Raw genomic sequence first — 23,712 nt, 5'->3', positions numbered from 1 at the left:
AATAGCAGTTATGGTGTTGGGGTTTTTCTGTTGCTGTTTGTTTGTTTGCTTTTTTAACTCTAGCAGATTTCTTACTTTAAAATTTCATTAGAATTACCAAACCCACATATTGTAAGCTTTTAACATCACTAAGATTTGTTTTCTTTGAAGTTCTTGGTTAAAAGATTCTACTGTGAGCTAAGCTAGTGGAAGGCAGAACAATTACGTTGTGAAATAGTTGTCAGCAAGTCAGGAGGTCTGAATGGTTGAATCGGTGTTTGACAAATCATCATAACCTATACTGATACATTTTTGTGCTTGAACTTTCACCAAAATACAATCCACCATACTCACTGAGATGACCATTAGATTCAAATTGAATCTTATGTGTTTATATTGGAATTAGGTTAAGGGCATGCGTCCAATATGGCACTTATATTAAGAAAGACATTAGCAAATAAATAAGAATGAGGGATGTTAGCGATCGTGCTAGATAAGAATGAGTGATCTTAGAAATCAAGCGTTTTTAGAAGTTGAACCCTATTTGGTGTGTATGTGTTAGTTGAGTATTTAGATTATAAAGTCCTAATAAGTGAAAAGGGTAAAATTAATCCAAAATATAAATTGGAATTTAAATAAGTTTGATAATATTTTTTTCATGAATGCTCACAAAAGAGTGGTATTCAAGAAAATGGTCCTTATGCAAAAAAATCTAACCAATTAATAGTCAGAGGGGAAATAGTACAGAACTGAACAGTTAAATTTACTTTAATATGGCAAAAAGGTCCTAGAATGAAATGTGAAGGGTAGGTGAAGTATGAATGCCTGTTGATACCTTCCTACATGCCTGTCAGCATGCCTCTCACTATATTATATCTGTATCCTTCTAGAATCACCTCAATTTAAAAAAATAATTGCTTTATACTCAGTGTGTCTTATATTGACAGAAATATGTACCATTTTTTATGGGGGTCCATCAGTGCTGACTGAAATTGCAATACCTTGTGTCAGCACATTAAATAAAATTCCTCTCCCAGTTTCAGCTTTAATGGTCTGGGAGTTTTCTCTGGAAGAGAAAATTTCTCTTTACAACTCTTCTTCCCTTCCCACATTTTCCTGAAGCCAGGGAGTGACTATCCTAGTCCCTGTTAAGTAACCCATGGCTCACAGTAGGGGAGTTTTAAAGTAGCTAGATTTCTGGGGAGCAGTTTACTTCATTTCATGTGTTGAAAGTTTTAGATATTTATTTAAATTCCATGTCAACATATCAGTTATGTAGCTAGAGATAAAACTTCCTTCCTAACCAATGCTTTTCCAGTACTTCTGACACATACCCCTTTTGTAGTTTCCCTGGTTTAGAATAGGTATAAAATTATACCCTTGTAAATGAATAGCTTTCTTTTTTTTTTTTTTTTTTTAATCTATCACTTCACTCACTGATTTTCATAAATAACAGTTCTTGCTAATTTAAAAGAGCCCTCCTGACACTCAGCAAATAGTCATTCAGACATAATTTAAAGTGGAGAAATTGCCTTGCATTTTGTATGTTAAATTCAAGAAATTGTCCATTGTCATTAATAATCTCTAACCGCATCTGCCACTAGTGGTGCAAACAGTAATTAGTTTAATACTATTTACGAAGTCTAGTGTGCTAATTATACTTGAATGTACAGCATACATTACTTTAGAGGAAAGTGGTACTTCATCTTGTATGATGCATACAGACTATTTTTGGAATTGCTGTTGCTCGAGGGATATCTTCTAATTGCTGCTGGCTGAGCATGACTGGAATCTATGAATATAAATTCCAGCACACAGCAGAACTTACTGCTTTTTTAAAATGTTGAAGCAAGACGTGTTCAAGCTTCCAGATCAATATTTAAGTATTACAGTGGTTAATACGACACTCTTCTACTGGAGAGAAATTTAAATCCTAGGCTGAGCTCAGAAGCCTGGATTGCTCATTTAGACCAAGTTGTTTACAAACAGGATTTTAGGGAGTGAGGCTGGGTGAAGGCCAAAACCTTCTTGAGAGGATGAAATTATTTTTCTACTCTTACTGTGACATTGCTTTAAAGTCTCTAATCAGAATTTAAACGCATCTAATAAAGTTTAATTAATTTAATGAAAAGTGGGTCTATATTGAGCAAGCAGAACCAGAAAGTTTTTCAATTGAGATCTGTTTTTAGTTCAACTAAAATGGAAATTGTTTAAATTAATAGGAATTTAAGAGCAACATCTCAGTTTATTGCCCTCTTTGAGAAGAAAAAAATTACTTGTTCTGGATTTTAGTTCATGTTTGATTTACTTTTATATTCGTACTTTGAAAAAAAAACCCAGAATAAATTTGAGGGTTTTGTGGTCAAATTTCTGATTACCATCAACCTGAAGTCAATTATTGAGGAGATTAACTGCTGTGGAGACTGACTGTATTAGATATGACCAAGTGTGATAAAGTCAATGGAAATTAATTGAAAGTGCTTAAATGAAAGCCAGCAGTGAGCAGTAATTTCATTTTGCATGCAGTTGTGTGCATTTTTACAAGATATAAAGACTAACAGTAAGTGTGACTTGGAAAATTTTTACAAAACTAGATTTTAGGGTATACAAATACGGTGATGAAGGTCATTAAAAAGAGTCTGTATAGACTGGAGTGAAATATTAACCCCAGTTTCTTGAACTGGCACAAGTCCAACTCCTTGTTTCTTCCACCTACCTAAAATGTAAACATGTTTACTAAATTCAGATACTAAGTGTTCTAATAATATTGATTTTCTAATTTTGGTAAAGATTTAGATATAATTAACTGGAAGAATTCATGCTGACTGTATAATTTGCATTTTTCTTTTTTGTATTAAGTATATTTATTTGCCTGAAAATACGCAAATTCAGAGCACTTAGAGCTCATGATGGCAGACAGTTCCTCTGGGAGTCCTTTCTGTACTCCAACTAGCTCCCAAAAATTATCTGTGCACTGCACATACAATCTTTTACCCAAAACATTAAAGTTGATCTCTGGTTAAGGCAAAAGTTGTCAGTAGTGATTCTCTTCCTCAGAGTTTTAAAACTTACTTTTAATAACCAGGCTAAAATGAAAGCACCTAGAACACGATGAGTTGCTTGATGGAAAGTCAAGGGAAAAGTTGTATGACAGGGAAACGTATTGTTTGACAATATGAAAGTTATTAGTTTCAATAAAGGTGACAACACAAGGGTTAGAAACTTCTGCAAGTGCTTTTTTCTTAATTTAGCATCAGTGGTATTCTTCATCCACAGGCTGTTCTAATCTAACCACTGACAACGTAATTATGTCAGTGTAGGATGTGACTATATAACATATTGTACAGAAGTTTCTCAATCACATTCCCTTTTCAAGTAGATTAAAATACTACACTGCATGTGGCTTTCTGTCCATTAAGCTAATCCAGATGACATGAGACTTTTTTGTGAAATCAGTTCTCTACTAATTGGCATATTGAGTCATTCCATCAGAGCTGTCTCTTCCCAGAAGTAAGAAAAAAAAATCCTCAACAAAGATTCTGAAGACTTTTAAAAAAAAATTACAGAAGTGTCATCCTTCTTCCCAATCTATTCTACCATTCATTACATTATTTTTTCCATTACATTCTGAGAGATTACTGATGATATTAAAACACTGAGGAGTATGCTGTGCCTCCAGCAACAGCTTTGAGAAATTTGAAGGCAGCAAGAAGGATGATTGGGGGTTCGGGCATCTCTTCTCATGAGGAAAGGCTGAGGGATTTGGGCCTGTTCAGCTTTGTGAAGACAATTGAGAGGGGACCTCATTAATGCGTATAAATATCTAAAGGATGGGGTGTCAAAAGAATGGAGCCAGGCTCTTCTCAGTGATGCTCATACCTCACTGGTAGAGTTTTCCTTGCAGAAATTACTGAACATTATGGAGACAGGTGTTCTGGTTCTGGATAGAATATTTGTATTTGCAAAAAGGTTTTGGCAAAGTCATGCATCAAAGTCTTCAAATTCATTAGTGGCCCTTCCCTCTTACCCTCAGGCTGATCAACTTCTAACTAGTCAAAATTTACTGAGTGGATAATAGAGATCAGATTAAAAAAATTTAGGTATTTTAAGAGTTGTGTCTTACAAAGGTTTGTTGCAATATGTGCTACTAATCCAGAAAAGGGAATGAATAGGAAGGTGACAGAACTGGCTGATGGCACTAAATTATTCGCAATAGTGAAAATTAAAACTGACAGAGAAGTTGCAGAAGGTTTTAAGATTTGAGTGAAAGGAAAATAAAGTGACATGCAATTCAATACTGATAAATGACAAGTAATGGACATGAGGAAAATAACTTCAACTATACATAAGCAGTGTCAAACTCTAAACTACTTCTAACTGTTCTGGAAATCTTTCAGTATTATTTTTCTTTGGTAATGATAGCTAAATACTCAGCAGTAATCAGAAAGACAACTAGATTATTAGAAATGACTAGTAGATGATCAGACAAAAAAGCAGAAAACATCACTGTGCTGTGGTGGCATCACATGTCCGTGTCTCAAATACTGAACGCAGTTGTGGTCATTCACTCTCAAAGGGAATGAAGTTTATCAAGAAAAAGTACAGCTCAATGATGCAAGGAGGGTCTCAGTAGAAAAGAACTTCATCTTGGAAACAGAATGCTCCATAGTGTAGTATTATGAATAGCATGGGAAAGATGAATTGGAAATAATCATTCTTGCTTTTTATAAAGTAAGAATATGTGGGTATCAAGTTAGCTGCTTTAAAATAAGCAAGGATGTGTCTTCATAAGGCATAATTGAAGTGTAAAATGCAGTGCTGTAGGTATTGCACATGCTAAATGTATAAATACATTTAAAATAGGATGGGACAAATATATGGGGGAAAAGGCTAAATGCTAAAATAATACAGGTACAGTATCAGCTTAGGAAGTTTCTTAATTCAAGAGGTACTTTTCTAGAAACTAGAAGCTTTATGCTTGGTCTATTTCTCCTACTTTTTTTCTACTCCATTCCAGCTGTCAGAAACAGGATTACCAGGTTTGAGCCATGGTTTTTTGGTCCTGTACATATATATTATAGTTGGGAGATGTGAGTGTAGTGTGTGTATGGAAGTTTCTAGAATTTCATTACTGTTTTGGGTACTGATAACAGCACAGTTATGGCAGCACAGCCTTTGAATGCCATCATTACAGAATTATACAGTGGTGACTTTGTGCAGCTAGGAATGTATCATGAACTGGATATCAGGCTATTTAAAAGGTGGTAGGAACTCATCTGTAGCTATGATCATATTCAATCTATATAGTCTGTTTAGGCTTAAAGAAGAATAATTTCCTTTTTTTGTTAAGTGATCTTTGTGATAAAGACTGAGGCAAAAAAACCTGTATCTGATTTATCTTCATGCGTATATGGAGATTTGATTCCACATAGATATCAGCAGCCATACAAAAGAAGAAGAAATGAATCTTTGTTTGAATATTCTTCTATTTATTTCAATGCCAAAATGCTAGTAACATTCTTCTCTCTACATAAATGACACAAACATCTGCAATTTACTGGTGAATTTGTTAAAAATATTTTATGTACTATTACACTATAGTTTATTTCACCTTAATAATTATGTGCAAAGTTCATATCTTGTTTACAAATTTGTATACACATTAGTGAAGAACAGTGACCCAAATGGCATGGAGAGAAGATTAGGATTGTGGAGTTAGGAAGTATATGATTTAAGGTTCATATAAAATTTAATACATGCTTCCCCCTTCAGCATATGCATTCTGATATGCTTTTGCATAACAAAATAATTTTCCATAGGATTAGTGCTTCATTTAGTTGATCTCCCCACCACACTGAACTGACACAAGGACCTGCTATGAGAATTCCTGACACCTGCTATGGAGAATTCCTTTCTAAACTGTTTACCAAAACTGAGGTTTGTGTTAGAAGAAGTTCAGAATAAGCTACTACAGTCATTTAAGACCTAAAGAATCTTCTTTACAATGACAGTCGAAAATATATATATCTTAGAAAAGACTTACAGCTGGCTTAACTACATTCTCTAATGTGGAAAGACTGCTGTTAATGCTAGATTAGAATGAAAGAAGATTTCAAGTTTTAGAAATTGGAGTTGCATCATGTTGTATACTGTCATTTTAATTGCCATAAGTCTGAGTCAATGCTCCTGCTGTTGAGTGATTCATAATATCCAGGGACTGTAGGTTGCTTCAGATAATCTAGAGCTGCTTCTTTCCCTCTTTTCTGTTTCACACCTTTAATTTACCACTTACATGTGCCTCTTCACTTGAGAGGCTTTGCAGTACATTGAACTGGTTTCTTGGACTGAAAGATCTTAAGTACATACATTTTTTTTCCTACCTCACTGGTATGTTATAACTGATACATTACCGTTTGTAGAACAGCTTAGAAACCTGCACTAATGGAGTTACTGGAATGCAGTGTAGTCTTATTATTTAACTGAAAAGACCATGAAAAATTTCAAAATTATGAAGTGTTACAAAAGTCTCTACATCTATGATATATAGCATTATCTATATAGGTAGAAAGGCTATTTGTACTTGCAAGAGTAGTTTGACTTCCATCCCTCAAGCAGAATCCTTTTACTTCTTTTATTGAAAGTCTGTAACAAAAGCATTTTGTAGTAGTATTTTTCAGAAATGAAAAAAACCAAAATAAATGAATTCAACTCTGTTAAATTCATTTAACAGAGTTCACCAGCCAGCAATTAAATAGTTGCTAACTGCAGTTATTGCTGGCTAGAGGCTAACTTCAGTTAGTGGCCCTTTTCATACATACTTTCAGCTTCTATAGATGTTTCTTATTAGTAGCTGCACATATCTAGGGAAATTTTATCTTCTTGTATTAATTACTGAAACAAAACACATGGGGGATTATAACACAGTCTTGTTACACCAAATCCTGTCCACAGTGTAGTGAGAATCTATACAGCAATTTTATTTGTATAAGTAAATCCTAGGACAAGGTGTGCATCCATGATGCATGCTTAAAAATTGCAGGGTTGCCCATCCATCCTCTCCCCAAAACCCAAGCATGTCCTGTCTAAATAAATTATATTTTAACAATGATTTAAGACTTAGAAACTCTCTTATAGAGAATACTAGTAATACTCAATTTTTGTAACTCAGCTATAGCCTAGTTTATCATCAGTTGATTTCCAATGGAGCTAAGCTGACTAGTCCTGTGACAGGTGATAGATTTGTAACAATACCCTCATGGACAATAAAGAGTTGACTGGATTATATTTTTTCATAGTGCAACTTAAGTATGCAAATTTAAATTTTAGTGGAAGACTGTGTATTACCAGAAGGGAAGAAGTTAAAATATTTTCAAGTCTCTGTATTAAGCTTGGGGATATTTTAATTAGAGGTAGTACATCTTTCCTGATGTATTTTAATTCTATGCCATTCTGTTTTTCATCTGAACTCTGTTCAATGATTAGTTTATGGCTTAAAGCATCAGGATTAAGATACTCTAATACTCTTTTTTCGTAATATCTTACATCTGCGCTGAATTCTGTATTTTAAATTAAAATTCCGTGTCATGGAATTTTACTAAAGTTACTGTTGTTTTCTATATAAAAGTACATTAATGTCTGTAATTTTGTGGCAGTTTACCAGAGAAAAATGAACTTGGTGGCTTTTTAAGAGTGATTAGGGCTGAATTTGCATGATTATTCATCTCTTTTGATTAAGGGCTCTAGCAGCAGAATAAACATGAATGACAGTGTATCTCTGTTATGTCTTTTTCCTCTGTGAATGATCTAAGCCACATCTTTCTAATTCTGTTTTAGGTTGAAGACTGTATCCTCCCACCACTTGTTTCTTTGGTCCACAGTCAGAATGGTAGGTATACAGACACATCAGCTACAGTTTGCATGAATTCCACAGTTTGTTTTAGTTACATTTCAGTGTGGTCACATTCTTGGCACCTTTATTTTCTAGTGGAATGGAGACTCTTCAGCTTGCGGTTGCTCTCAGAAACTACATCACTGCTTTTAAGCCACGAAGTCATGGCTGAGGAGAAAGGGGAGACCCTCAACTCAAACAACAAGCTTCTGTCTCTCATTAGAGATTTACTGCTGCCTCAGTAAGTATAATATTGCTCCTGTAATGGGGAATAACTTGATACTCAATCCATTTTGACAGTGTATTTGTTTTAGCCATCCTTTCTATGTTTAAATGGCTAAGTTGAAAGAGGAATAGCAATTGACTGCTGCCAGACTTCTTTGCCCAACTTCTCCTCCTAGGTTTATTTAGTATTTTGTCACATGCAACACAAACACAACTTCTGTGTGACACTCATTTCTGATACTGTGCCTCTGGCTGCTCTTGGAGCAAAACAGGATTCCCTCTAGCTTTCGGGCTATAATTTAAATACTCCTCTTTGTTCTTCTGATAAAGTCAGAACATTCTAACTATAACATCTTTTTGTCAATTTTGGATATTGTACCTTTATTTAAGATGTTCTGAAATCATATGTAATGGCATATAACTTTTTAAAAAGAACAGTGCATCATGGATTAATCTTTCATAGTCCACTCAGAGGTTATTGCCTCTAAATTGCTGTCCTTTCCTGCTGCCCCATGCAGCAAAAAAACCCTACAGCAGAGTAAATGAAACTACAGCCTGTGGGCCAGATGTGGTCTGGAACTTCATTTACATGGTTCATGGTCAAATGAGGCCTCTCATTTCATGCTGACTTGCAGGTGAGCATAAAGAGAGCTCTTTGTGTTGCACACACATTGACTGTGAGCTGGTAACATCTGTGAGTAGAGGGAAGGAACACAAGATGAGTACAGCAGTGATGAGTCATCAATTGTATTTTACACTATTCTAATAATGCTGCAGTGTATTTCCCTGTGTGGTCCTTAAAAGTTAATAATGGTCAATACTTAGCTGCCCTGAGTGAGAAAATTGTTCTCCACCCCTACATTAAATAAATGCAAGAAGGCTGGAGGAACGGATGCTGGATTATGATCAGAAACACAGTGCCTTTTCCAATAATGAGACTTTCTCTGCTGATTGAGCAATGTTCTTACAGTTTAAGGGCCAAAGTTTTATCCATGCAAGGTGTGTAAACTTTTCTCTATGACAGAGAATTGGATGGAAATCTTACATTTCTGTAGAGAAACTTATTTTCAATACCTTTCTTCACATTTTTTTCCTCTGGGAAATGTAGAATGTATCAGTACAAATTAAAATGGCATCTGGAAATATTATTTTTAAAATAGACTATATGCATTATTAAAATCTGTCAGATGATTTTCTTTAGACAGGGGAAGAGACCTGAAGTCAGAGGAGGGAGAGTTCTGTCCTTGCTCTGAAACTTGCCCTTTGTAGCCATGTCTATCTTATTCAACATTTCTCATTGAACTGGGGGAAGTGTGTTTGGAAGCACATATTTTGCTAAGTACAAACTAGAAGGAAAACAGCCAGTAAACGTCTGTCTCCAAGCTTACTAGCTCAACTGAGAGGAAGGGTTTTTCAGCCTGAGACTAAATATGACCCTATCTATGTTGGGGACTTCACTTGTGCTATCTTAGCATACGTTGTGTGGCAGATGCATGAAAAAGGGTCTTGCAGCAGCTCAGAATCTTGGCTCCAGGGTTTAAGTGTTTCCTGAATCAGTTTCCACATCTCATTAGTTGAGATGAGAAGGAAGGGCTTCTAAGAGTCAGTGTTATCTACTTGTAAAGATAATGTAAAGCTCTATCCCAAGAAGTATGGGTTACTTGAAAACTCTGAGATGGAACATTTGGAGGCTGAAGAGCTTTTTGCTGATATTGTTTAGTCCTTCTGTTGCTGGGTAAAGGATGGGACAGAATGTGACAGCTGGAGGACAGTCAAAAGAAGGGAGGTATGTGATGGCCATTTTTTCATGGGCAGTCTGTGGAGGGAAGTAGGTATTTCCACCCCTTTTGAATCTACTGAGAACTGAGAGCTGTTGAACCTGGAAGGGAGGGACATGCGGGTTTAATATGGGATGTTCTTTTTAGGGAAGATTGTAATCTTAGACATTTGTGTTTATATTTTGTTCCTATAAATATTCTTCTCAAATTAATTTGTTTAAATGTAAAACTGACCCTTGAAATAGAATGTGGGTCACTATGCATAAAGTATAAACAGACTTTATTTTGGGATAAATGCAGGAGTGCAGTGATTACTACTTTTATCTCATCTTCTGCATCATCAATAAAATGGTAATTCCATTAAATATTTGTGCATTTATGGATCACAAAGTTAGCTTCCTCATAGGGTTTTGATTAAATTGAACAAAATAATGTCATTAACTTTCAGTTCATTGAAAGATTATTTTCCTGAGCGTTTCATAACCAAAATGAAACCTGCAGCTATAGACAATGAATACATGGCAAATGCTTTATATCCAGATTTTTTAATCCAAAATTGAAACATCAGCTCTATTTCATTTTAATTCTTAATATACTTAATTATATATCATTAAAAATTGAGCCAGAATCAGCAGAAAGAGAGAAATGTGTAAATAAAGTTTTATTTCATTTGAAAGTTTTTGTAGCTTGTTCTCAGTAGACTACCAAGCCAATTCTGCAAGTATGAAGTCCAGGATACTTGACATAATGTTCTTTTTTTAAGAGTTTAAGAGAGTCTATATCCCTAAGTCTTTAGGTCTTTTTGTCAAGGTTGTTTATAGAAAAGATTGACAAAATAACTCCTTACAGTGTAGTACCTGGAATTCACAAAATCCTTTCAAAATGCCCTCTACAGCCGATGTTACTAAACTGTTCTGTGTTACGAAGTGGCAGTGAAATCATTTGATGACTCATTCATTTAATAAAGTATCTCAAGCATGGACTATTTTCCCTTCTGAGAAGATTCATATATTCATAGCTCCAAATGGCCTTTATTCAGGAAATGTGTTTGTATTAATTGCTAATACATTGACTCTAGTAATCTGCGTTTTCTCATGTGGTATTTGGTTTGATGGATCACTACCCCTTCCCTTAGAAATATCCTTTACTAGTATTACCTTGGGGGAGGGGAGAATAGAGTTCCAAGGAAAAGGAAATGAAGTGAGACTTTTTTTATTGAACCTCAAGAAATTAGGATGCTAAGTGTGCTAAGTAATAATAGTGTCTCTCAAATGTAATATATAGAAAACTTAAAACTGTTTAAAGTGGACTCTGTTTAGGGGTCATATTGATGTGTTTATATAAACAAGTATATTGCCAAGTGTCAGATTTTTAAGCTAGCATGGCTGATTCATTTGTTACTACTGTTAGAATTACAGTTTTGGAGACTTAAATCCATGTCTTATGCAATGAAAGATGGCTTCTGGCATCTGAGTCACCTGATAGCATCTTTGCTTGCCTTGGAAGATTTAGTCATGGACGCTGAAAAAAAAAAAAATTGCAAGTAGTCCCATTATGTTTGGTAGGAATATGTATTGCTCATATGTAGGGCTTTTGGAATCAGTGTCTTCTAATGTATTACAGTATTTTCTTCTTTTATTAAGGAAGAGATTTTTATTGACCAGTGAGAAATAGTTTTCTTTGGGGAACTGGAATCTGTTATTTGTAAAGGAGAGAGTTTAATCACTAAAGACCTGAAGCCAACACTGACTTCTAACTGATAATTCTGTAGATACTCCAACATGATTTGCAACCCTACAGTGGCTCATTCAAGTATGTAGTAGCCATGACACATTGCCCATAGGCTGTGTGCTTGTGTAGGAATGTTAGCCCTTATGAGGGAACTCCCACAGGCTACATCAAGACCTCATGGCTGATGTGCTTCTCCCTCCTCGTCATAGACAAGCAAAGCACTTCACCTCCCTCTAGATTTCCTTCCTGCATAAATCTGAGTGCTGTGGTGTGGTGCCTGCAGAGAGGGGAAGAGCTAACACACAGTAGGGTACATACTAGCATGAATGTTGTGGGAAATGATCCAGATTCCTCAGTTCAGGCAGCACTAGGGATCTCAAGATGTGAAATAAAATTTTCAGTGATTTGCATGATTCCCTCTCCCTCTACCAGAACACTACAATTTCTTCTTTTTGTGGAAGCATTTTGTTGCTCATAACATGATAACCTACCATGTTTTCCTACAATTCATCCTTTCATTTGTTCTTGATTAATTCTTCATGGTTTTTCTTTTGCAAATGAAGAGATTTATACTTCCTCTTCTATTACTTCCATGTATTTAGAGTAGCACTATTTGAAATCAAAGACTGCATTTTGACATAGCCAAGTCTGTGGTTTTCTATGCTTACATCTTTCTCACTTCCATCATTGTATCCTACTGCCATCCACATACATTTTTGTTTAAATGCAGTAAAATTAGCCCTGTTTTTTGGGTGGGTATCACTAGAACGTTAGTAGCAACAGCAAGGTCCATTTTGTTTTTCAGCAGCCTGTTTTCCCTTACCAGGATTTCTATGAGGTGATACTTGGAAATGTTTCAAAGAGGTTTTTCTTGTTTTATTTTCTGCCGTAGCTCTCAATAAACATTGCTTTGGAGTACTTTTTTATTCTTCTGGTCTATATTACTTGGAGAATGGAAATATGCTGCAGTGAAAGCAATATTTTTTGAAATTTGAGATAAAAAGCTCAATGTGAGTTTTTCTCAATTTTGAGAAAAATAACTATGTATACAAAATATAGAGCTTAATCATATGTAATTTGGTTGATCATCTTCCTGAGCACCCAATAAATCTTCTGCCTGATACTTTGAGGCTCATTTACTACTTGGTCTCTTGAAGAATAGATTTTTTTATGTATAAAATACTTAATATAGATCAATAAATAAGTCTTGTGCATGTAGACAAGGTGAATGTTTTATATATGTAACCTGCACATATATATATGTGTATATAATATATACACACAAGCATATATATTATTGCATATTTTACAATTCTATCTCTCTCTCTAAAAACGTGGTCTCTTACTAATGCTGCTTTTAAATTTAATCTGATACTGGTTTTAAAATACTGTTTCTAAGTGAGTCTTGTTTGTTGCTTTGTACAATTTCAAACAGCGTTGTATTTCCATTGTAGTTATAGAGTTTGGAAATGGGAAATTATGAATTTTTAATATCAACATTTTTGATATATATCTCTTGACTTGTTTCTGCCCCTTTCCCACCTTGTCTTTCAGGTATGAGCACATTCTGCTGGCTCCAGACCCAGTACCAATATATGCTCTGAAACTGCTGGTGGCCCTGACCAAGCACAGCCCTGCTTCTGTAAGGTAATACGACTACATATTCCCTGTTGCTCTGGCTTCCTTCTGTTTCAACTTCTTCTTTCCTATTAGGAATTAGCAATAACAGATCTCACTGTTGTACTACTTTGACTAGCACTTTGATTTAGAAAAATCATTGGAGAGTATTTGTTATAGAGCACAATGTCTTTTGTGTCAATTTTGTATGATTCTGGTTATTTTAATGTGGATTTAGCCAATGAAACAACTAGAGATAAAATCATAAGAATTTTAACATTAAAACTATCTTTAAAAATGTAAAAAAAACCACAAAACCCAAAACATTATCAAAATTTTTGTTCAGCTAAACATATTTGTAGCTAGGACAAAGGGGATGTGTTTGTTAAAAGTTCACACCAGTCAACTCACTTGAAAGCTGATCAGTTCTCCTGCAAACACATCTACCCTTAAAGTTCCTAAATATGGATTTTAATTTTTGGTATAGGTAGACTCAGTATGTTTAGAAGTACCTTAGTATCTCTTGCTTCTTGTTCCAAAATTTAGGCTGTGATGGACAGAAAAAAAATTAAAAACTGTGTCATAGAACTTACACTGTGTGAGTTGATAGTTATAAGGAGTGATCTCTCCATCTTCCTGGATATGCCCAAAAATGTGGTTATTCTTGTCATTGACCGCTGTCTACTTGTGGTGTCTGATAGTGTTATGGCTCAGAGGTTGCTGAGCATTGTACTGTCTTGCTTTGGTTGATTAAAATGAGCACAAGATTAAAAAACATCAGGAAGGAAATTTAATTTGTTTTCCCACTTTTTATTACAAAATATGAAACATCCTCTTTTAATCTTTTATGATGCTACTGGGAATGGTGCTTTAATATACTAAGTAGACTACAAATGAACTAGGAAATACGGTGGCTTGAGATTTTAAATGTTTTGAATTGTATAGAAGAGTTTCATTGTAAACAAGCTGTTTATGCTACTGTAGGATTTTATGTATTCTAGAAACAAATAGAACGGCTTTCCATTTTTAGAATTAACCTACAGATATTCTAGTACTTTAAGAGTTATGAAGAATACTTCTGTAACTAGAAAGCTGGTTATAGTAGCAGCACATTTCCTCTGCCTACTGAATTTGCTTTATTTCCAGAATTATACATATTTGCCATTATGCTCAGTGTAGGTAGATTGTGGATGCACACTCATTCTCATGGTCATCTGGCATCAGACAGGAGCTTTTTTCTTAATAGTAATAAAAAGCAGCTGTGGATATTCAATGAACTATTAATAATTTGAAATACCAGTATGTCCAGCACTCTTATTTAAGAACTGGCTACCAGATTCCAGATTCTAACCCATCTGTAATTGTTGTGTCTCTCACATACTTTACAAGTCCTCTTTTACTTTTTCTAAATCATTTGTTTGGCTGGGTTTCTTAAGGAGCACAGTTTAGGCAATTCCCTTGGCCTGTCTTTTTCCTTATTCTTTGACTTCCCAATAAATTTTGCAGGAAGTAGCCAATGCTTCAAAAGCATGAGAGAGGTGAATAATATATTCATATTGATACAAATTGCTGGTGAACAAAATAGAAACCAGGTACATGCTATAGTGAATACTATATCACAATTGGTTCTGTTTTGGTTCAATGAGTAACTAATTAGTATTCATGAAGCTCCGAAATACTCAAGGCATATGCTCTCTTTTGTTCCTTTCATTAGACAGATGGAAAGTCTCTGCAAAAATTGTGATAGAGAATAAATAAATAACACTGGACACAAATCCTGTGGGATTTAGTTTGTTCTTTGTGGAAAAACTCTACTGCATTTTACTACTGATGAGAGTGATGTGAGTCACTGCATTGAACCTCTGTGGCTTCTTCAAGCTTACATTTTATCCACAATGCCTGGCTTTCAAGGATGGATGATGCTTTCTCCTGTGTTTTTAAATGAATAAAAGTGATGGTAGCAAAAAGATCGTAAAATGACAAAATGTTAAATTAGTATTTACCTTACTGTTGCAATGTCTTTCAAAAATAGTTATTAATACTATTATTTTGAAGTAAAGAGTGCATTGGGAGGAGGAAAAGGCTAGTGTGCTTTTATTTAGTTTGTTCATATGATAGCTTGTTCTCGGACATGCTCACCTAAGAGATTCTTGCTTTCTTGCTCTCTTTTTATTAATTCTACTAATTTTCTTGCATCTCACACTTACCGTTCTTCTTCTCACCACCAGCTCAGTTTTTACCTGTGTGCTCCCTGGTAGAGGCATCTGCATTTGAGCAGTTCTTATTTTAGCACTTGGAAGGAGACAGATGCACTCCATTTTTTTGTTTCCTTTTTTTCATAGCTGATACTGTAAATTAGTCAAATTGTGATATCAGAGGAAAGACATCTCTTCTTCCTACTATTTTTGGACATTTCTGTTTTCTGTTACAGGCTGTTTGTTATATATGGCATAGATAGAGACATTCGAATGCAATTATATTTTTGATGTTCTTTAAGCTTATGATAAAATATTGTCGTTACAATACATATTTTGAATGCCTTTAATTAGCATTTTATAAGAATACAAAAAATAATTTGTAATCTTTGCTCCACTGTTGAAGTAATTTTTAACACTCTCTGTTGTGGGAGCTCTTCCACTCCATTGCTTTTCAATTTAGCAGTGAAAAACTCTAGTGATATCCCGTTAATGTACTGCAGGATTAATCTCTCAGCAACGTAAGTTGCCTCTTGTATAAGATGGTAGCTGTAAAAAACCTCAACTTTAATGTGTTTCTGTGGACACTTTTAAGTATTTGGATATCTGATCATACGAGCATCCACAGGAAGAAAATCCAGTTTCAGAAAAGGATGAGTGTTTTCTTGTCTATTTTGACCTGAATGGGTTAGAGTATAATTGAATCAGGTACCCCTTTGTACCTGCTTTTACATCACACAATTGCTGTCTGATACAGCCTCACTTAGAATTTGTTTACTAAGAAAATAGCAGATATTGGAAGAATGAGCTTTGAACAGAATTTGTCCATCAGTTGCCTATTTTATACTTGTCTCAAAGCAAATAGTCTGGCTTTAAACCTTTTAGTAGTATTTTGTTGTGGCTCTCCTAAATACCTATTGCCTTGTCTTCTTCAAGAATGTTTAATATTTTGTGGTAAGAGAAACTGTGGACATTAAAACCAGTGTGAGTGTTAATAGTAGAGTTCATGTTTAGCTGTATCAAGACTACTGATTTTAAAAGAAATTACTGATATTGAGGGAAGTTGTAGCTTCAGTTAATGATTCATTTCTGGACTACTGTAAATTTGCATTACTTTTTTTGCCTTCATGTTAATTGCTCTTGGTGGATTGTACCTATGTGAAGAGCTTTTGGAGGAATACAATTTCTCATAGTGGGAGCAAATGTCTGTAGCAGGCTGAGGTTGGATTTAGCTATGCAAAGTCTGCATTCAGAAAGAATCTATAAAGGGTTGGGGGTTTTTTTGGTTCCTGCTTTGAGTCTTTTATGCTCTTTGTTGTAGTCTGTAATGATCAGATTGCTAGGTTTTTTCTAGTAATGAGGAGGAGTTTATTTGAATTTCTTAGTTTCTCTTAAAACTAAGAATATAGTATACCTATACTTATATGGTATACCAGTTAGCTGCTCTTAAATGTTTTGACTGTTGTAATAGATTCTATACTGTGCTACTCAGGAAACTTTACTGGATCATGATTCTTAACTTGCCTTCTGGCCTTACAGAGACCCTTACAAAATCTAGTTGTGTGCACTCTTAGGCAGCTACTCGGTCTACCTTTAATCAGAAACTCACAGCATCTGATGACGTTAATATATCTGAAAGCTAAACCTTCTAAAATATGGAGTCTGAATTTTATGGGTTGCTAAAATAGACAATTTTGGTTGCAAGGAAGGGAGACAGTAAAAGTAATAGAATAGAAGTGGGGGGAATGTCAGATACTGCATCAGATAATGATCATGGAAGTGGGACACATTCCAGTATTCTATTAAGGTCATTTCCTGAGGGAGAAACACTTAACTAAAAACCAGTGATAAGGCACCCTTCTTAGATGTATGGTGAAGGACAGGGAACCAAATTAAGCAACCTTTCTCACCTCCTGTCCTTAAAATAAATTTTCCAGACAAACATTAGGCACTGCTCTAAAAAAAGGGGAAAAGGCATCAGAAACCAAAACAGGAAGGTGCTGAAGAGCAACAACAAAAAATCGGCTGCTTCTAAATGGCACAGATCTAGTACCTGTGAAGATGACAGATAGATCAATTTCGTACATTGCAGCTTATTGTCTTGGCTAATTAAAGTAACTGTCATAGTGTCTTTGGAATCATCCAAAAATTGTCCAATTTTCAGACTTTGTTTATGCTACTTCTTGTACCCTATGCATTATCTATTAAAGACCATTAAAGGCACATTTTAGAGTTGGTGTTAGTATGAGTTGATCGTCTTTTCATACATTAGGATGATCTACATCAGCGTTTAGTTACATTCCAGTATATTCTGAAATGGTCTAAAATCCTTGCCCTTGATTTCAAAAAACAAACAGTCAAAAACCCCAAACAAACCCCAAACCAAAACTAAATTCTTTGGAGTTTAGTGTGGTGCTTTTAATTGCTAGGACTGTGATTCAGTTCATTTGTTAGCATTGTGCATAGATTGTCTTTGAACCTGCTGTAGTTCCTTTGCCATTATACTAGAGGACTAGTGCTTTAGTGCTTTTCCTGATTAATGTGGGCTTATATTAATTGCTTTAAAAACACTTTGTTCTTCTCATTAGTCATTTTAATTTCCTAGTTTAAAGTTGAAATGCTTACTTTAAAAAGTAGATCTATTTGCTTCTAAATTACTTCCCTGTTTTTATGTGTTGTTTTATTTTCTCTAATGAATATGAATAAAATAAAATGGAGTAGTTCTGATAACAGGTAAGCCTTAGGGCCTAGTCCAACTGAACTGAGCAGTAGAATTACATCTTAGAGGTGTACAACATTAGTGAGAAAATCACAATCCAGATGGATTGAGAGAGATAGCCAGAGGATGAAACTGTTTTGTTAGAACTTCAGGGAATGTTTATGTAGATTTAGAACCTGATTTTGATTTTGATTATGCTAGTTTCACATCTATGGAAATTGATGTTGTAAAAACCCTGAGTTTCCTTTTAGAGAAGTAATGCTAATATAAAACAGCAGAGAATTTTTATGATCTTTGCTGTTCTTACTGTTTGGTGTAAAGTTTGCATGTATGCTGCTTCATCAAATAACACCAGGCAGGAAGACTTGCCCAGAAACAGACTCTTGAAATGTTAAGTTTTGTGTCAGCTAATAACACTGTTGACAAGTCGCACATCATTGTAATTCATATCAAAGGCAGTGGTCAGAGTTCATTATTGCAAGGGAGTTCTCATAGTCTAGTCATGTACAGACTGTAATACTAATCACCATTTTTAATGTCATACACAACTCCTTAGTGTTACATTTTAAAAAAGCTCCCCTTTAGTAAAGGAATAAGCTATTAACCTTAAACCTGTAATTTTGTTTCCTCTTTCGTGTTGCTGATCAATTACTGAATGTCTAACTTGTAAAAATGTGACACAAATATTTGATGTTACTCCTAAGTGAATTTTTGAAAAGAGTCATGTTGGAAGGTTCAAATAAATACTCTTTTAATGTAAAGCATTAAAAAGGAGCAAATCCATTCATTCTTGGTTATTTTTACTTTCAATAGTGAATTTTTGGTTTTGTGTATATAAGTAGCAAATGAGGAAGAGTCAGCTGGTTGGGGTGCAGACTTGAGTGAATTCAGTTCTGCCATGAATCCTCTGTTCAGCATGAAGCAAATCTAAACCACTGTCCAGTCCGTTCTCTTTTGTTCAATAGTAGGTGCCCAAAGAAGACTACAGGAAGGAGTCAGTGAGTGGGAATACTTTCTGGAGGCTTTCTCAGCCCCCTATGAGTTATTATTTTCAGAACACATATAAGATAATGTGGTGTTCTGTAGATGGTAGCTATTGAGGAGTAAGTTTCATTTCATTTATGTGGGTTGAAAAAGATATTTCACAAATAGCTTTCAGCATAAATAGTTATTCTGTAAATAACCGCATGCAAATAAAGATCTATCATCTTCAGGTTCGTTTGGTTGTTGGTTTTTTTTTTTTTTTTGGATTTCTTTGTCTGATCTGATCACTTGCCACTTAATTTTATGCCATCATCTTACAGTGAAAAGGAACACTACTTCATAAATTTCTAGAATATTGTCTCCTTCAGCTGTCTCCCCCAACCTTTGCAATCTACACAGTCATGCCTATTTTTTAAGAGCCCTTAGTGGGGTTCAAAAATCTGTCATGGATTTGACATTTCATCCCTTTAAAATGCATGTCTTCATTCTTGCTTTGTGCATATCCACCAGTTCTGTTCTTCAGAATGATTTCTACTCATTTGTTCAGCTTAGAATGTCTGTCTGTAACACCCAGGTTTTCACACCCTCTCATCGAACTTTTATCTAAAGCGTCTATCTGATAACATATTTTCTGCCTTTCAAATTTTTAAGGTATCAAACCTGTAGCAAAAAGCTTTTTGTGTTCAGTGTCCTGCAGTAGATTTTTGTTTTGCAAGAAAGTAATTCAGGATCTCTTAGAGAAACAGATCTCACATATTGTTGGAAAGCAAAATTGGAGGCACAATCTCATTCTGAAAATTGTTAGTATATTCAAAATTCAGATTGTACTGATAGCAAGTCTTTTAAAATCAGCTGGCCAGTTATTTTGAGCCAGTGCGGTTTACTTATATATAGATTTAAATGAGATGGAAATATTTAGTATTGTTATTTAGTATTATGATTTGTGTATTGTATATCATGATGATTCTGTATGTTTTTTGAACTGGGTAGGAACTAATTTAATATAAATTATGTAACAGTCTATGAAGAACCAAAATAATTTTGGTTTAAAATATGAACATTCTATGAAATAAATTCCATAGCTAAACTCCTCTTTCACCAGCTTTAAGACAATTCCTTTGTAAAACTATGTAAGACAGCTATGAAGAGTGTGATATTGTTACTCTCTCTCTTGAACACATATATGCAAAGTTGGGATAAATCAGCTTTAAGCCTTGTCTTAATGCAATGCTTGATGTGACTTTGTGCTTTAGCGAAGTTATATGTATGATTTTCTTTCAAGGCTGCAGCTTTTTGTTGTTTCAATCATAAAGGTTGGCAGGTGACCTTTAAGAACAGACCGATTGGGTCTAGTTTTGTCTTAGCTTATCTCAGCAGAAAGTATAGCTGACTTTGTAATGTTGTAACAATGGGGACTGCTTGCAGTGTTTGAAAACAATTGTTTCATAATTTACCCTTTACCACAAAAGCATTTTTCTAGGTTTTGCCTGGACTAGGATTGCTTAGCTATTCTTGGTATTTGATTGTATTTTACTGCTAATGTGTTCACAGTTTAAATGCTGCTTATGTAGCAAAGTGAGCAGCTTTTGCTGGGGTGAGTAATTCCAATAAGGCCTAAGTGTAAGTAGGCTTGTGCTGGCAAAACTTCATTTTGTCAGTATGATTGCTGTTACTGTAGTTGCTCTTTCTGGGAGTCTGTGGTGTTTAAATGACTTCCTTTACATTCAATATTGTTATATCTACATCAGCAAAATTCAGTTTTGCAGGCATGGACTAAGCTTTTAATTTAACTAATAGATTTGGCTCTGGAAATGAACCTCAAATATAATAAGTCTTCATATCTGTAATCCTGGGACTTTCTTATGACCTGGCTGTATCCAAGCTGCCATAACTGTCTATTTAAGGGCTGTTGGATGGCCCAGAGGAGAATAGCTTTCATGTTCTCCTGACCCATGAAAGGAACTTGTTTCCATTGCATATGGAAGAAATATTCTCTCAATTTAATAAGAAGAGAAAGTGTCCTTAAATTCAAGCTTCTAAACTCAGAAATAATGAGTTTCTTTCCTTACCTGAGTTTTCCCTCTGTTGAGTGTTATTTTTCTGTATGCAAGAAAAAATGAACACATTTGTTTGAACAAGGCTGTTACTTAGTTTTCTAAATGTCTATATGTGGGTGCATAAAGTGATACTGGTTTTTTATGTTTTGAACAGTTTAGCGGATATGTTTTACTTGTCTCTAGGTCCACATGCCAGTGCTGTACAATGCAGCAGATCTTCTTATTCATACCACCCTTAACTCTATATATAGATTCTACATCATAGAATCATTATTACATTTAAGTGAAGGCAAGGATCAGAGAAACAGAAAAACAGTATGAAAAAGTAAACCATTATTATTATTCATACATAATGCATATATCTGCATTACTTAGAAGTAGTTCTCAGTTATTTGTAGGTATGGTTGTTCTCTTAGCGTGGCTTTCATTCATTATTGTATTTCCTTTACAATACATAGTTCCAGCAAATATGAACAGCCAGGGCTCTTAGAGGTGATATTAATCTAAATGAAGCATTTTTGTTATGACCTTTGGATGTCTGTTCTAGCCCCCTCTGATTTTTTTCATTAAGTTCATAGAGGAGAATGTAAAATTCCTTTTAGCTGCTTCAGTTCACGGTCTAATATTTTAGCTTACACTATCCATAAAAATAACACCTTCTTCTCGTTTCTTATTGGACATGAATAAAAACTCTTAAATGGAACGAAGTGATTTTAGGAGTGTATGAGTTCTTTTTAACAAATAGTTTACCAAACAGAATTAATCTGATTATTGTTTTACCAGAAGCCAATATATAGTTTTACACAGTAAAGCTTCAAACATGAAATTATATACTTATTTTATATAACTCTTGTTTATTCAGAGAGAACTATGTAATATAAATTGGTGTTTTTAACTGACATACTATTGGCAAGACTATTTTGTAGTGTGTTGTACACTGAGATCCCAGACATGCTCTCTGTGTTTGAGTTCTGCATTTATTACATGGGCTTCTTAATGCAGTCTTATCTCTGCTGTATCACAAAGTTAAACCTACCAATTGTTTTTGAAGCACTTCAGTGATACACATTATAGTGACACAAGAAGAAATTTCTGAAACACAATTTGGTGTTCTCTGTGGTGTTTGGTGAATAGGCGTTTAGTGTAGTGTGTAAGAAAAGGTGAAAATCATTCTTCCAATTAGACAATATAATACAGTAAAAAGCATGTAATCGTGTCCTTCATATGTCATCATAGTGTGAGAGACACACATGCTTTACTAATAGAGTGTTTTGTGTTCTAAGAATAGAAAACTACATTAACATGAAGTATTACTGATTTTTGAGAATATTCTTTCTATAAGCATATATATGCTGGGTTTTACCTGATTTTGAAGTGCTGGAGAATATGGCTGACTCCCTTTGGCCACCACTGCTCAGCACTGTCAAGTGACTGACAAAAATATCATATATAAATATGTTAAACCCAGGAAGTTAGTTAACATGGCATTCTTTAAAAAAACACAGTATATTTATAATTTCATTATGTGTGCTGAGTCTATTAATTCAAACATGGTGCATTCTGTTTCATAATATGTGTTGTTCTATACTTAAAATTTTCTATTAATTTCTGCCATTAAAAAATGCTAAGTTAATTACTGTTCTACTCGCTTGAATTGCATCAGTGAAGCTGACCTAGCACTGCTGTTTCTGTTTAATATCTGAAATGGAACTCATTTTTGTTGAAGGCTAGTCAAAGGCTAAGGTTCTGGGTCATGGATCTTGGCACCAGCTATTCTACTACTCTGTTCCTGTTGTGAGTTTACTGTGTTGAATAAGAATTCACTTCCTGTTTTTAAATAAATCTTAAAATATGTTTTTACAGCCTCATGGAAGAAATCCATCTTTTTCCAGTTCTTTTTCAAGTCATCTTGGTAAGAATAATTTTTAAATATATATATATGTATTCTAATAGATAGTTATCCTATCTCCCAAATCATGTCAAACTAGTAAGTTTTATTAGGCATGTTGATAAAGTAATAGATGTTGGTAAAATCAAATGGAACAGTCTAGCAGAACAAAAGAATCTAGTGTAAGCAGACAGTGAAGAGCTTCTCGCCAACTAGTCCACCTGTGTAAGAAGTTTCTTTAAGGTAAGTATTTTTTCTTTTTTGAATGAAAAAAATCCCCTGAAAAACAGAATTAATGAGCTTGATTCCTAATTAGAACTATATATTTTCCCAGTCCATACAAGAAATGTTGAGGAAGTTGCATTTTATTTAATAGTATCAAATACAAATTTGATACTGTTGTCATGGTAGTCTCAAATCCCACTATTTGCTTTTATAATTTCTTTCAATATAAAGTATCAAGGATATGATATTCGATAGTCACATGTGGAACTTCCATCCCTAAATAGGATCTGCCACTTACAAAGGTCATGAAAACTGTTGGTTTTGTTTCTCTGAAATGTTGCAAAACAAATATGTTAATGAGAAAGAGAAATCCTTAGGCTAGTTTGGAAGGTGGGTACTGTGCTATCCATTAGCCTTCTCATTGTT

General features: G+C 34.6%; 1 protein-coding gene across 1 annotated transcript in view; it reads left to right on the top strand.

Moving 5' to 3' along the window:
• The window catches only part of ULK4 (unc-51 like kinase 4), a 215,356-nt gene that overhangs the window by 71,847 nt on the left and 119,797 nt on the right, over positions 1-23,712 (top strand). Inside the window, exons 29-32 of the mRNA XM_008633969.2 lie at positions 7,813-7,864; positions 7,964-8,108; positions 13,156-13,248; positions 23,037-23,085. Of these exons, the coding sequence (XP_008632191.2) occupies positions 7,813-7,864; positions 7,964-8,108; positions 13,156-13,248; positions 23,037-23,085 (339 nt within the window). The remainder of the gene's footprint in view (positions 1-7,812; positions 7,865-7,963; positions 8,109-13,155; positions 13,249-23,036; positions 23,086-23,712) is intronic.

This window comes from Corvus brachyrhynchos, unplaced genomic scaffold (genome assembly GCF_000691975.1).
Source record: "Corvus brachyrhynchos isolate BGI_N302 unplaced genomic scaffold, ASM69197v1 scaffold94, whole genome shotgun sequence".
NCBI classification, from domain to species: Eukaryota; Metazoa; Chordata; class Aves; order Passeriformes; family Corvidae; genus Corvus; species Corvus brachyrhynchos.
Note: the sequence above shows the minus strand (reverse complement) of the source record. Positions and strands in the feature narration are given on the sequence as shown.